The sequence below is a fragment of the Lycium ferocissimum genome, chromosome 12, assembly GCF_029784015.1.
Source record: "Lycium ferocissimum isolate CSIRO_LF1 chromosome 12, AGI_CSIRO_Lferr_CH_V1, whole genome shotgun sequence".
In the NCBI taxonomy this organism is placed as follows: domain Eukaryota; kingdom Viridiplantae; phylum Streptophyta; class Magnoliopsida; order Solanales; family Solanaceae; genus Lycium; species Lycium ferocissimum.
Window position 1 is genome coordinate 25,369,033 of NC_081353.1, and position 16,083 is coordinate 25,385,115.

Consider the following 16,083-nt stretch of genomic DNA (forward strand, 5'->3'; position numbering starts at 1 on the left):
TGATGCTCTTGAAAGAAAATATTGTGCGCTGAAAAACAGTTGTTTTGTTTTCTAGAAAAACAGTCTTATTGTCTCTGTAGTTCGAAAATAGATGCTTTTTCCCGTTAAATTTTTTTAGGGAATAATCTCGTAACACTACAACATTAAGTTATTTCAAAATCAAATTCAAAAAACACATAGTTTTTCTTGAAAATAAGCCTAAAGCAAAGTTTCGCCAGAAATATTCGAGTGTCCTCACAGCATAAAAACTTGCAAATTGTACAGAAATATAATGCTACCTTTTTTTGAGAACGGCATAAAATTAAAAAAAAAAAAAAAAAAAAAAAGGTCAGAAAAATTTTCAAGTAAAAAAAAAAAAAAAAAACAAGAAAATGATGCGTGGTACCCTTAAAAGTGTCCAATCTTGAATTCTTATCCTTGCTTAACAAATCTTTTAAAACTGACCTTATTTTGAAAAAAAAATCACAATGAAAACCTCTTGTAGTCCATCATGTATAAGTTCTAGCTTTTGCTTTTTAAGTAGGTTTGATGTCTTTAAATATCCTGAAATTCTGTCTTATAGGCAAAAGTTAGAACCTATGCTGATGGGCAACAAAAGTTTTGCCTCTTTTATCCATCCGACATAAGATCTAGTTTTTGTTTATAAGATAGAATTTGTAGTCAAAATGAAATGTGCTAAACTTTTGCCTTATAGGCAACATTAATTTATGTCTACAACTTATACCTGACAGACAACAAAAGCTTTACCTAGCGATTTATCAGACGTTTTTTTCTAAAAAAATTTATTAAGCAGGCCTATAAATCAAAACCACCATTATGGAGTCTATTTGTGAACTTAACCCCAAAAACAAAAAAGGAATTCCAATGGGCTAAAATATAAAAATAAGATCGTTTTCCACCTTCAACAATATCTATCAACTGATTCTTAACTGTAAACCACCCATTTCCTTCCCCCTTCGCCAAAACCCCAACCCCCAAGTGTAAATTATTTTGCTGTTTTGGAACAATCAAGAAGACAAAAAGGTCCAAGAAAAAGTGATAAATAAAAAATGCCAACTCTAAATCTGTTCACAAATGTGCCAGTAGATGCAGTAGTTGCTTCCGATATTCTTAAAGATGCTACTAAAGCTGTTGCCAAAATCATTGGCAAACCCGAGTCAGTTAAGTTTTTTCTTTCCATTTGGGTTTTTATGTTTTTATATTTCACATAAAAACTAGTTTTATAGTTTCTTGTTCTTCTATTGCTGTTACTATCTATTGTAGTATTATTTTGTCGTAGTTACTGTTTCTTTAGTATCTTGTTGTGGCTTCTTCATATTCATTATTTCTTTTTTCGAACTGCTTTGAAATATATTTCCTTGAGGCCAGGGTCTATCGGAAATAATTTCTCTACCTCACGAGGTAGGGGTAATATCTGTGTACACACTATCCTCTTCAGAGTATACTTATGGGATTACACTGGCTATGTTATGCTTGTTGTTGTTTCACATTGACTGATACCTGCTTGATGAAATTCCCCTAAGAAAAGTTTTATAAACTTCTTTTACTGAAGAGACTGGCATTGTGTTTAGTGGTAACTATAAGTCATCTTCAATTTTAATTGTAGGTTGGAAATTCGAGTCCCCGTTTGGACATGAGTTCTTTTGTATCTCTCTTTTTGTTCTAAATAGTTCCAAACTATTGTTTGTTTATACATTAGAATGATTTTCTGGTTAGTTTTTGAAGATAAGTCTGGTTTTGACCAGTTTCTTAAGTGAGTTTTTTTTCTCATTCACAAAACTTCTAGCATTTTTAAAGTAAAATACATGTTCAAATACAACTTCAACTTTAAAATAAGTGTTATTTTTCAACTTCAAATATTCCTTTTAAATATCGCTCAATTCATGACCAAACGCCTATCAAGTGTGACAGATTTTGGTTAAATAGTAGGTCGATAATTTGAGTCCTGTGGAGGTTAACATAGGCTTTGAGTCATGTGGAGCTTTTTCTTTTGTCGGTATAACCATATGCTATTTGGAATCCGCAGCTTGACTAATTCAGATTAGTGCCGCATAGGACCCATTAAAGGGGTAGCTCTTCTTACGTTCTTTTCTCCATTGTCAAGCCGCATAGGGCCCAGTAAAGAGGGAAGCGCTCCCTATGTGACCTCAATTAAAGGTGAAGGAATTCCATCCATCTCACCATATCCCTTGGTGGTCATGTCGAGGTTAAGTGGGAACATGTTTAGAGATGGGGTAAAAGAAAAGTATTTTTACCTGTGTTTATCATTCCTTAAAAAATAAAAAATAAAAAGAGAGAGGAAAAAAAAGAACTTTCACCTGGGCTTATCTATTCTCTGTGTTTCATCGGTTCCTTGGCTTCTCCTTCAAAACATTGGTTGAGAATGTAGTTGAAGTCTTTCTTTGTTTTACCTATATTTCTTTTCTTTCTTTCCCTTCTTTTTACGAGTGATAGGAATATATTTACAACTAGAAAGTTCTATGCATATTCATACTTTTCTTAACAGAAATTTTAAGTTTCTTGTTAGATATAAACTGAAACTTTTGTAGGAAATATTTACTTTAAGAAGAAGATAGTTATAATGGAGGAGATGGGATGAGTAGAAAGACAAATTTGCGCTTTTTTACTCAAAAACATGAATAAGCAGGTTAGCTATGAGTGACCAAGGTGGTTTTTCAGTTGGGTTGAGACTATATTAGCACAATAACTATTTACATCACCAACAGGAAGAAATCAGTATCTTCTAGCACACTGTAGTAGGGGGGATATCGACACTTAAATTAGACACGAACCCATAATTTGATAGGATTTGAACCTGAGACCAAGCACATCCACCTTAACCATTGCTTATAGCTTGCAGATAATTGTTAGTTAGTTTGGGGTCACAACTGAAAGATTCTTCTTTGGTTTGCTATTACGTTTTTTTCGGTAGATTGGAAATGCAGATCCAATAAATATTTTGATGCCAATTCTTGTGGCATGGAAAACTTTGGGGGTTCACTGATTTCATTTAAGTCTTGGCCCTTCTACTCTATTTCTTTTTTGCTAGTATAAGGGAAATATAAGTGCACTCTAAGCATTTCGTCGTTCCAAAGCAGTAGTAGAAGTAAATTTAATACCCTTTTTTCCCGCAAGTAGATTACTAGCTTCCAGCAATTGTGGGTGACTTAAATGACAGGGGCTATTTTTTGATATTCTGATTGTATGGACCGGAGTTTCAATATATGAAGATGGAGTTGGTTTAGGGAGGAATTATATTGTGCAATGTTTAGTTTGTTTAGAATGAAGTGGTGTAGTAAGCCTCTCTCTATCAAAAGAGTTTTTGATATCAAATGTTTCCTGAAGATGGAAATGCCTAACATGGATTTTTAAATACAGGTGCAACTAGCAGTAATCTGATTATCTCTAATAGTTTCACTCTATTGTAGAGTGACTGTACTGTTGCGAAAATATGTTAACAGCTTAACCTAAATCTACTTGTTTTTTTTTTTTTTCAGTATGTGATGATCTTGTTGAATGGAGGAGTTCCTATTGCATTTGCTGGTACCGAAGCTCCTGCTGCCTACGGAGAATTAATCTCCATTGGTGGTCTTGGACCTAGTGTGAATGGCAAACTCAGTTCAACCATTGCAGAGATTCTTCAAACAAAGCTGTCAATAGACAGCGGCAGATTCTACATAAAGTTTTATGATTCTCCGGTAAGTCTTTACAAAAACAAAGAAGGAAATGATTTTCTTAATTAGGTTTTGTGCAAGGCGCTTCCTTTTGTCTTGAGAAACTAAAGGACTCATCTACTGCTTTTCTTTTAGATGCCTGAATTCAATTGGAGCCAGTTCAATCAGCCCTAGCGAAGTTGAGACCCTGTTTTTTAAAGTTGGTGTGATATATTGAGCATATTGTAGGTTGTTTAATAGTACGGATCACTCTGCATTTAAATTGAATTATCTGTGAAGTTTGTTCATTAGATCAAATTTCTGGAGAAGAACTACTTAAAAGTGTACATCTTGAAAACAACTTTTACATTAATTTTAACTGAGGTTGCATAGTTTTGTCCTTGCATTGATTATCCCCAAACGGCATATCCCTAAGATATTCTTTCGATTGGAATTTGGTTGTTCACCATGTATTGCATCCTGCTATGTACTGGCCAGCTTGGGATGCATCGATACAACTATTTAAATCCTATAGGAATTTACTCTATTTCAATGGAATTAATCAACAAGAACAAACAATAACTATCCTCAATCTTGAGAAGTTAATAGAATGTTAAAAAACATAATAAAGACTTAAAAATTTGTATTTTCTTAAAATATGAATATAAATATAGTTTTTCACATTTTAAAAAATAATTAATTTTTTTCAAAATTTTATAAAAATCAGTTTTTTTTTTTTCAAATTTTGACAAGAAAAACACTTTTTGGATTTTTTTGAAAAAATTGTCCTAAGAAAATGAAATCAAGATCTTTAAGACATTTTAAAAAAAATAATCAAGCTTTCCATATTATTAACAAATCCATTTTTTCCATATTTTAAAGAAAAATCGTTTTTTTAATTCGCATTTTCAGTTTTTTTTTTTTTTTTTAAACGGGTTTTAAAATGAATTTTTAAAAAGAAAAATCAGTTTTTAATTCGACTTTTCAGTTTTTTTTTTATTTTTAAAACGGGTTTAAAAATAAATTTTTTTTTAAAAGAAAAATCAGTTTTTTAATTCGCGTTTTCAGTTTTTTTTTTTTTTTTAAAAAACGGGTTTTAAAAATAAATTTTTTAAAAGAAAAATCATTTTTAAATTCTCGTTTTCAGTTTTTTTTTTTTGTTTTTTAAAACAGCTTTTAAAAATAAATTTTTTAAAAGAAAAATCAGTTTTTTAATTCACTTTTTTTTAATTTTTAAAAACGGGTTTTAAAAATAAATTTTGTAAAAGAAAAATCAATTTTTTATTTTTTTATTCTTAAAAATGTAAAGGTTTTTACGATTTTCGATGTTTAAGGGGTATATCTCGCGTTTGAACCAGAATTCCTTATCCCTAATTTTATTTGCATGCATTGATTATCCCCAAACGGCATATCCCTAAGATATTCTTTCGATTGGGTTGTTCAATGTGTGCATCCTGCTAACTTTTTGACAAGTATCCTATAATCCTATAGGAATTGACTCTATTTCAATGGAATTAATCAACAAGAACAAACAATAACTATACCTCAATCCCAAGCAAGTTAATAGAATGTTAATCCAAACATAATAAGTAGACAGGTAACCTACTACTTATCCATGCTCAACCTTGATGCGTTTAGCTTTCTTGTGCTTTAATCTTGCATTGTCAATTCATGGCTCGACCGACATCAATGTCATCTGCTATATCTCAATTCCTTTTATTTGTGACCGTTTTTGGGTTCAATGGCTCAACTTTTTGACAGTCCTTCAAAATAACTGCTCTGGAGAAGGAACTTATTGGTGACTCTTTGGGTTCAATGGCTCAGACTTCATCTGCTCTCAACTGTGACTGTTTCACGGAAAAAAGAAAACCCTTCCGACATGTTCAATGAACATATTTTGTACTTGATTGTGCAAGGTCTTTTCGTAGCGCTAAGAAATAGAAAAGGTAATGCATATTTCAGAATTAACAAATGCCCAACATAGGGCTATTTTCCAAATTTAATTTCTGCTGTCTTCTACTTTAAAATGAAATCATTCTTAATAGATTTCTATTATACTTTTTATACTAGTCAAAGAAGTACAAACCTATGAGTTTGTATGTATTGTCGCCTTGACCTGAGGATTAATTTATAAGTTAAAGAAGTACAAACCTACAGTAACCATGTTGTAAATGACATAAGTTCCATGGAATGTAATGTCAAATGGCCAGCAGGATACTTTGAAGAACATACCAATGTGATATTGTTTCAGAATTACTTGACTCTTCTGAGTGGTCAGTCAATGCAGGATTGGGAGGAAATAGATACATGATAATAGTGCTAAGCAAATGAAGGTAATTACAGTTCCCTTTGGTGCTAGTAAGAAAGAAAGTGAAACATAAAATGCAATATTAGAAGCTTCTAAAATCAAACTAGGACGAAAGTAACATCAAACATAAATCATGTCAAACTTTTGTTGTATATTAAGGCTTTAATTTATTTATTTTTCCTCGCCGATGTTCGGTACTTGATTTCTGGCCCAACTAATCTGTATTCGTGTATCTTACTTTGGGGTGAAGCGTTCCTTATCATCGACTCTATTCTTTGAGTTCGAACCCAAGATCTCATATTAGAGGTGAAAAGGTACTTATTTCCTCACCATTATATTTTAGTGGTGATTTTAACATTCACTATAACTGCTACGAATTTATAAATTTATATTCTAAGATTGAATTGCATTTCCCATCTATCTTTAATTCAAAGAACCGACACTGCTTGTACTTCCTCACAAACTTTTATATTTTTTAGTTTCAAAATTGATGGTTAATTTAATTTGTATTGCGTTCATATAGGTTTTTAATTATATTAACTTTTATGGTTGCTGAACTCAATCACTATTTCAAAAACAATGGAAATTAGGGAAAATGTGCAAATATCTTTCCTCAACTTTGCGATTTAGAGCAGATATACCCCTTGTTAGAAAATAGATGCATACGTTCCCCTGTTATTACACAAATGGTAAAAAAAATTAGTAGACTTATTTTTTTTTAAAGCCACGAAGATATTCTTTTTAACCGAACCACACAACCCACTAGAAAAAAATTATCACGTGGCTTTAAAAAAATAAGTCTACTAAAACGGATAGAATTTTTTTTTAAAGTCACGTGACATTTTTTTAATTAAAAATTAAGCTAAATAATTTTCAAAAAAAAAAAAAATTGTCAGTGAAAAAAGTATGTTTGCACCATTGGTGTAAGGGCATGGGTATATATGCACCACTTTTTAATGAGGGATATATCTGCTCTAAATCATAAAGTTGAGGAGTATATTTGCACTTTTTCCCTTGAAAGTAAGCCATTTTTAATAAGTAAATAATATTTAGATAATAACCCCTTACATATCAATGGTACACTACCACTTTTCCACACAAAAACACTTAATCTTCTCCTTCTCTTTCTGGAACTCCGGGATATTGTCCTGAAATTTCATCTATATAAGTTCAAACTTTAAGACGTTATCCTAAAATTTTGCAAATCAATGAACTTTTTTAGCTCTAAATCGCAAAAAAGTTGAAAGATATTATGCACTTTTTCTCGAAAGTAAGCCATTTAATAAGTAAATAATATGTAGATAATAACCCCTTACAGATCAATGGTACACAACCACTTTTCCACACAAAAAACACTTAATCTTCTCATTCTCTTCCTGGAATTCCAGGATATTGTCCTGAAATTTCATCTGTATAAGTTCAACTTTAAGATGTCCTAAAATTCTGCAAATCAATGAACTTTTTTAGCTCTAATAGCTCAATAATGTATACCACACAATGTATATAATATCGATTCACGTTATATGTATATCACACAATGTATACAAATACTTATATTTCACATATAATATATCTAACACTTCTCATAGTGATACACTATCATTTCGGTAACCACCACCCTGTCACAATCATCATCTTCACTTCCACAACACTTTCAAGAATCTCCTTCATTTCTCAAAGTTATACAGAAAATATCCATTTCATTGTTAAGATTCATCTCCCTCTTACTTTAATTTTAAAACTTTTCAAAACTGAATTGATTTATAATAGTGAATCATTAAGCTACTTTATTTGGTATTAAAGAAGTTACAGGATAAACTGAAGTTAGATTAGAAAGGATGAGAGGAAGGAAAAATGTGTGGTGGGGAGGGGGGGGGGGGGGGGGGGTTGTGAATTTGTGATAGAGAGTGCAGATTCTACAATTTTGGATGATTCGGCTATATGGTGCCTATTCTTTTGACCGTAATAACCTGTTTGGCCGACCTTTTGGAAGACCAAAAGTTTTTTTCTTTAAAAAATGCTTATTTTAAAAAATCTTTCTACTAAGCTTTTTTAGGAGAAAAAGGTTGTTTTGTAAGGTAAGAAAAGTTGCTTCTGTCCAAAAACACATCTTTGAACAACACTTTTGAGAAAAATAAACTTAGAAGTATTTTTTAAAAGCTTGGTCAAACATTAATTGCTGCTCAAAATTGTTTTTTAAATAATTGGCCAAACACAAACTGATTCTTGCCAAAAATACTTTTTTGAAAATCACTTTTCAAAATAAGCTGATTTTAGAAGCTTGACCTCACAGCTTATAAGTTTTTTTATTTGAAAATATGTCTTCTCAAATATTACTCAAATCAAAATCGAAAACATCAAATATAAAAGATGATGAGACAGACCCACATTCCATCAAATCCACACACTAGTCAAGTCATAAAATTTAATTATTTTGATCAACATGGATAAGATCACCTGCGAGTTTTTTCCCTTTTATTTGTTCTTGTTAACACTATTGTTGTAATAAATAATTCAGAAATTTCAGTCATTTCCTTGAGAAATATAGTCAAAGATATCTTTCTAGTTTTAGCTTTAGGGTTGGCTCAAGTTTATCTAACATTAAATAATTAGGTGTGCAAAGTTTGTCATGGATGATGTCATTATTTTTTGTGGCTCAAAGCGTTCATAGAATTTCATATCCATACTCATAAGGACTTACAAAATTTCATGCCCAATGCTCATAGGAACCTCCACACAATATGTTAGATCTGTCTCTCTAAGAAGGGTAGAGTGTATGCAGACTTTACCCTTACCTCGTGGAGGTAGGGAGGTCGTTTTGGCTTAAGTGAACCAAATCAAAGTAGTCATTAAAAAGGAAATACAGCAATGAAGAAAACATAGCAACCAATAAGAAAATCAATAGAGTTTAGAAAAGGAATAGTAACAACAATGAAACAGTGCGATAGCCGAAACACAATAAACAACATATGGTAACATATATCAAAAGTAAGAAACGACATGAATAAGGCTGACATACAACATACACAGTGCTCCTGGCTACCACCAAGCCTAATCCCGCCGAAAAGCAAGACAACGCCCAACTACCTACTAATCTTCTATCCTGATCAGGACCGTTATCATTTGCCATCATCTCTTCATTCCTTAAAATTTAGAGACTGCAAAATCAATTCATTTTTTAGTAACCTGTTTAACTCGACTAAGTTTAAACAATTTGATTATGATCAACTTATGCTTGACCAAATAAGTTGCACTTGAAATGACCCATTAATTTATTGGGTCAAAACGGATCAAAATAGTGTGACCCAACTAATTTCTTTTTCAAAACAAAAAAAAAAAAACCGCCCACTGGTTATATAATGAAAAGAGAGTATCAAATTGACTCTTCTCTTCTCTCTCTTCTCTCTCCTCTACCCTCACCGGTAATATCTCTCCCCCCTCCCCCCCCCCCACCCCACCCGCCACCACGTCCCGCCACGGTAACTCCGCGATCGTGTAACGCCGCCCACTTTTCCGGTCGTATTTACTTTTTCTCCTTCCCTTTTCTTCATCTCCTATTCTTCTTCTCTTCTCCTTTTTTTCCCCTTTTCTCTCTTTTTTTTTTCTACCGCCGTTGGCGCCGCAAGAACTCGGCCGCGCCATGAGAATTTTCCCAAGACCATTTTTCAAAAACCCTCTTTTTCCCTTTCGTTTTCTTTTTTCCTTCTCTTTTCCTTCTCCTTTTTTTTTTCTTTCCCTCCTCTTTCTCTTCTTCTCGTTTGTGTAATAAATAATTCAAAGATGAACAAAAGAATCTGGGAAGTTGAACGCTTTTTACGGTGACTGTGTCAATCGGAGTTGGTACCCTCCGGTTGCTATATCCATTATTTGTCCATACATTTGTAGTAACATTTTGCTAACTTTAGACTTTTGAATTTATTAGTTCATACTCTTTCGTGGCTTGGCTTAGTGATGGTAGACTAGGGTCATGTTCTCGTTTGGGGACGAGGCGAGGGTTAGTGAGGTAAGTGGGTTAAAGGAAGTAGGTTCTTGGAACATTGGGACGTTAATGAAGATTAGTTAAGATTCTTCATGAGGATTAATTTTGTATCCAAGAGACCAAATGGGTAGGTCCTAAAGCTAAGGAGGTAGACGGGTATAAGCCGGTTCTCGGGTAGGTCGAACTATAGAAATGGGGTGGGCATTTTAGTGGATAAATGATTAAGGATCGGTGGTAGAGGTTAGGAGGTCACCGATAGGATGATGTCGATTAAGGTGGTCGTTGAAGGACTCACTTTGAACATTATTAGTGTATATACGCGCGGCGGGCTTAGGCGAGGAGGAGAAGAGGCGTTTTTGGGAGGATTGGACAGTGGGAGGCATACCGCCTACTGAGAAGCTATTCGTGGGAGGTGATTTCAATGGACACATCGGGCCTATTTCGGAAGGTTATGATGATGTGCATGGAGGCTTTGGCTTCGGGGACAGAAATGGAGGAGGAGTCTCACTTTTGGATTTTGCAAGAGCTTTTGGGTTGGTGATAGCCAATTCGAGTTTCCCAAAGAAGGAGGAACACTTGGTAACCTTCCGTAGTTCGGTGGCTAAAACTCAGATAGACTTTTTACTCCTTCGGAAGGATGATAAAGGTACGGAAGATTGTAAGGTCATTCCGAGCGAGTATCTTACAACCCGACATAAGCTCGCGATGGATTTGAGGATCAAGAAGGACGAGGAAGAAAGAGGGTCGTGGATCGACTCCAGGATCGGATGGGGTAGTTTGACCATGACTATTATTGGAGATGGGAGAGAATTGAAGGATATACGATAGTAGTGGGGATGCGACCGATGTGGGATAAGACGGCTAGTTGCATTAGGGTGGTAGCAAGAGAAGTGTTGGGGGGTCTCGACAGTAAACGTGTCCGGCATAAAGGAGCGCGGTGGTGGAATGGAGAAGTTCGGCGGAAAGTGGAAGAGAAGGTGGCGTATGCGAAGTTGATAGAAAGCAAGGATGAGGTGGAGAAGTGGACAAACACGGAGCTTTATAAGATGGCGAGGAAGGAGGCGGTGGCGGTTGACGGCAAAAGCGGCTTTGAACGCGTATCCGAACTAGAAGAGAAAGGAGGGACCGTAAATTGTTCGAGCTAGCTAAGCGAGGAGAGAAAAGCACGTGATGTGGATCAAGCAAAATGCATCAAGGACGAGCATGGCAAAGTATTGGTAGAGCAGAGACTCTCATTAGACGGAGATGGCGGTCATACTTCTACAAACTCTTGAATGAAGAAGGAGACGACAGACATTGTGTTGGGAGATTTAGAACATACGGGAAGGCGGCGTGATTTTGGGTATTGCGGGGAGTATTAAGGTTGAGGAGGTTAGGGGCCGTTCGTAGGATGCGCGTGGGAAGAGCGATCGGACCGACGGGATTCCCGGGGAATTTTGGAAGAGCGCGGGGCCGGCGGGTTTGGAGTGGGCGACTAGGTTGTTTAATGTCATCTTTAAGACGCATTCGATGCCCGAAGAATGGAGGGCGAGTGAAATGATCCCTCTCGTACAAGAATAAGGGAGATATCCGTAGTTGTAACAACTATAGAGTATCAAACTCGCGTTTAAGCCATACTATGAAATCGGGGAAAGGGTGGTGGAGATGAGGGGTGAGGAGAGGTGTGTCTATTTCGTAGAACCGGTTCGGATTTATCTTGGGACGCTCAACTACGAAGCCATCCATCTTGTGAGAAGATTGGTGGAGCAAGATAGGGAGAGGAAGAGAGACTTACACATGGTATTCATCGACCTAGAAAAGGCAAAAATAAAGTTCCAAGAGAGATCCTATGGAAATGCTTGGAGGCTAAAAGTGTACCTGTGGCGTACATTAGGGTGATCAAGGACATGTATGAGGGAGCCAAAACCAAAGTAAGGACAGTAGGAGGAGACTCAGAGCACTTTCCAGTTGTGATGGGGTTGCATCAAGGATCAGCTCTTAGTCCGTTTCTATTTGCCTTAGTGATGGATGGATTGACACGGAAAATTCAAGGTGAGGTGCCATGGTGTATCTTTCGCGGACGACATAGTCTTGATCGACGAGACTCGTAGCGGAGTTAACGCTAGTCGAGGGTTGGAGACATACTTTGGAGGCTAAAGGGTTTAAGATCGAGTAAGAAGTACTTGGAGTGTAAGACCTCAGAGGTCAAGCGTGGAAGCCGAGGCTTGGTACCCGGTGTCATCGGAAGAAAAATAGTTTTAAGTACCTTGGGTCTATTGTGCCGGGGGAGATTGACGATGATGTCACACATCGTATTGGGGGCGTGGTGGATGAAATGGAGGCTTGCTTCCGGAGTCTTTATGTGACAAGAAGGTGCCACCAAATATGGCAAGTTAAAAGCGGTGGTTAGGACCAGACTATGTTGTACGGGGCGGAGACGCTTAAGATCTCTCACGTTCAAAAGATGAAAGTAGCCGAGACGAGAATGTTGAGATGGATGTGTGGCCACACCAGAGCGACAGGATTAGGAATGAGGATATTCGGGATAAGGTGGGGTGGCCTCGGTGGAAGACAAGATGCGAGAAGCGAGATTGAGATGGTTTGGGCATGTGAAGAGGAGAGACAATGCCCAAGTGCGGAGGTGTGAGAGGTTGGCCATGGATGGTTTCGGACGAGGTAGGGTAGGCAAGAAGTATTGGGGGAGGTAATTAGACACGACATGGCACAATTACAAGCTTACCGAGGACATGACCTTAGATAGGAGGGTTTGGAGGACCCAATTAGTGGTAGTAGGCTAGTAGATAGTCCCGTTATCCGTTCTTATTAGTAATCGCTATCGCAATATAATTTCTTATGCTCCAATTTATGCTATTATCTACTATTTCGTGCTTTCATTATCTTCGTGTACCCGTGTCGATTGCATTATTTTATTTTATATTATTGCTTTTCCATGTCGCTTTGAATTTCTTAGCCTTATCCGACTTTTTTTTTATGCTTTTATGCTTTTCTTGAGCCGAGGGTCTTTTAAAAGCCGTCATACCTTGGTAGGAGTAAATTGGACCTACCCCTCCCCGGACCCCCACGATGTGGGATTTTACTGGGTTGTTGTTGTTGTTGTTGTTGTAGAGTATCAAATAAATAAAAGGAAAAGACAACCTACTTCTAGAAAGAGAAAGAAAGCGACATAAATGAAAACCTAATTTAGAAAGGGAAATCGAGCTAAGAATCCAAAATTGGAGCTCGATCTTCATGCCGACGAGAATCAAAGTGCTGCTATTCTTAGAGTTACAGCTGAAGATCAAGATTCGAAGTTGATTTATCCAGATTTTGTTCTTGGAGCTGAAGACCATGACCCGATGGATCAAAATGCAATCTGAACATATATAATTAAAAAAAATAGATGAAAATTGGATCGCATCGCACGGATTGAGTTATAATCCATTACCTGAAAGTCATGTTGAGCCCACTCATTATGGCAACTGCAGGATCATAAAACAACCTATTTAGTGAAAAATGGGGGTACGAATAACTTGGTGTTGGTGCATAGTTAATCGACAAAATCAGGACCAACGGAGTGGGTGGTGCAAGAGGTAGAAAATCTGGATGATGATCATCATGGGGTGGAGATGAAACAATGTGATAAGAAATTAGGACTACTTCCATTATTTCTAGATCCCATATCTGTGCAAGAACAATGCCCATTTGGAATCCTATTAGCAAAATTACTCTTTTCATGATTGCATTTGGGGGTGAATTTTTCAGAGAATTTACACCATTCTTCGGATTGATCTTTAATTTCAGTAAATTCTGATCGATTATCGTTTTCAGAGCATATCTATCACTAGAAACTCCTTGTTTCTCGGCGATCTGTTGATTATTAGATATAATTGCTGAAACAGTTGTACCATTTTTATCGCATCCATGTTGTTAAAGAAGACCAGAATGAGAAAAAAGTACCGGTCGACCTCGCTTTGGCCGATCAACTTGCACCAATACTGAGTTATTCATGCTCGCATTTTTCACCGAATGGCTTGTTTTATGATCCTGTAGTTGTCATGATTAGTGGCTTTAACATGAATTTCAGGTAATAAATCATAACTCAATCCATTCGATATGATCCATTTTTTCATTTATTTTTCTTTTTAAAATTGTTTATGTTTGGATTGCATTTCATTCCGCTGGATCACATTATTTTGACCTGTTCTGACCCAATAAATCGATGAGTCATTTCAAGTGCAACTTATTCGGTCAAGTACTTGTTTAAACTTAGTTGAGTTAAATAGATTACTAAAAAATGAGTTGGTTTTGCCACCTCTAAATTTATAGGAATGAAGAGCAGGTTCTCTTTCCACCCTTACTCAACGTGATACCCTTTTCACTTATTTTATGGTTACTAAATGCAAAATCAAGCTTTCTTTTTGTTTTTTTGTCATTAGCTATATGTTGGAAAATGCTTCAGATCCCCCTAATCTTCCTTAAGGCAGGTTGATAACTCGCATAATAGAAGCAAATAATATAAGTTTCAATGAATATCCTTCTTTGCATGCCAAGCATTATTATAACTTTAGAGCCTTTTTCGTAATGAGATACACTCATATTGAGGACTCTTGGGTTCTAAAAAATTTGTCTGATGGTTCTTTGACCTTTGCCATGTCCAAGTTTAAGCCCTCTACCTTTTCCAATCCTGCTCTAATCAATCACTCTACCGAAATTTTTGCTAAGTTGACTGCTTAGATGGGAAGCTGGACTCCTTTAAAGATGTCCTTGTTGCCACTCAATTCTAGATGGAGAAGGTTCGAGCTGTCACAAAAGAGGCTGATGTTGATGTTACTCGCACCCATATTAAACTGCACCAGGTCATCAAGGAGGCTGCTAAGGTAGCCCCAAGATTCAAAATAGCACTAAGGAATTCTCCATTATTATCTCTACCAAATTTGAAGAATTTGCTACCTTCATGACTGTGAAGTTTGATGTTATGAAGGATGCCATCATCAAGACTCCTTCTTAGACAAAGAGACTTGATTAAATTAGGAAGAATCCAAAATTCAAATTGATGATAGTCGACTACAACTTTGGAAAATTGACTACATTTGTGACTCTTAAATTGTCATCATAAAAAAAAAAAAAAAAAAAAAATTGTTGAGGTTAAGATTTTAATGACAATCAATTTAATTATGCAAGAAAACCTTTATGGAAAGCTAAAAAGGAGAAAAAAAGAAAAATCAAAACATTAAGAGCGGAAACCACATATGGAAAATCAACTTACTCATTTTTGAAGTAAATCAAGCGGAAAACAAAGAAAATCTGCCATCAAAGAACTTCACATAAATCAAGAAGTCTTTCAACAACAAAGATATAAAGAAATAAAGAAAAAACATACAAATAATAAAGTCAGGAAGGCAATAGCAATTAAAGATCGTTGCAAATCAAGACTAGAAGATCTCTACCGTGCCATCAATAGAAGCTCAACCTTATTCTTAGAAATAGGACCAATCAAATTCTTTTTTTCAAAGATCAATACTTTTGGGTTGTCATCTCTATCAAAGAGCCTAACATGTAGTTTTTAAAGACTATTAGAAGGCTCGCTTTGAAGGACATCAACATACTTTATTAATTCAGTACTGTTCTTATCAACATTCGACTACTCTCGAATGAAATATTGAAAATGTTACAATTCATCCCCCCTCTCTTGCACTTTCTGGTATGGAACGAATGAAAAAATAAAAACGATTTTTAACTAATTTCACTTATTCGAACATCTATCCTATAAGTTTATCCATTACATCAATATATGTAAGGGACAATCTAGTGCAATATTTATATTTCGAGGGCTAATGACAAGTCATTCAATTTAATTATTTTGACCAACATAACTAAGAGACTTGCGAGTTTTTTCTTTTTATTTATTCTTGTTAATACCATAATTGTAATAAGTTAATACCATAATTGTAATAAATATTTATTGAATATCATTGAAGAAATAGTCAAAGATAGCTTTCTAGTTTTAACTTTAGGATTGACTCAGGTTTATCTAACATTAAAGAATTGGCTTGATTAGGTGTGCAAAGTTTGTCATGGATGATGTCATTGTCTTTTGTGGATCAAAGCATTCATAGAATTTCATACCAAATACTTATGAGAACTTACAAAATATACCCTCCTAA

At 35.5% G+C, this 16,083-nt stretch overlaps 1 protein-coding gene across 1 annotated transcript; it reads left to right on the forward strand.

Annotated features, from left to right (window-relative positions):
* The first annotated feature begins 952 nt into the window (after positions 1-952).
* On the forward strand, positions 953-4,047 carry LOC132040011 (uncharacterized). The gene is made up of 2 exons (XM_059430603.1): positions 953-1,160; positions 3,498-4,047. The coding sequence occupies exons 1-2, from the start codon at positions 1,050-1,052 to the stop codon at positions 3,741-3,743; spliced, it is 357 nt and encodes a 118-aa protein (XP_059286586.1). The 5' UTR covers positions 953-1,049; the 3' UTR covers positions 3,744-4,047.
* The last annotated feature ends 12,036 nt before the right edge of the window (positions 4,048-16,083 follow it).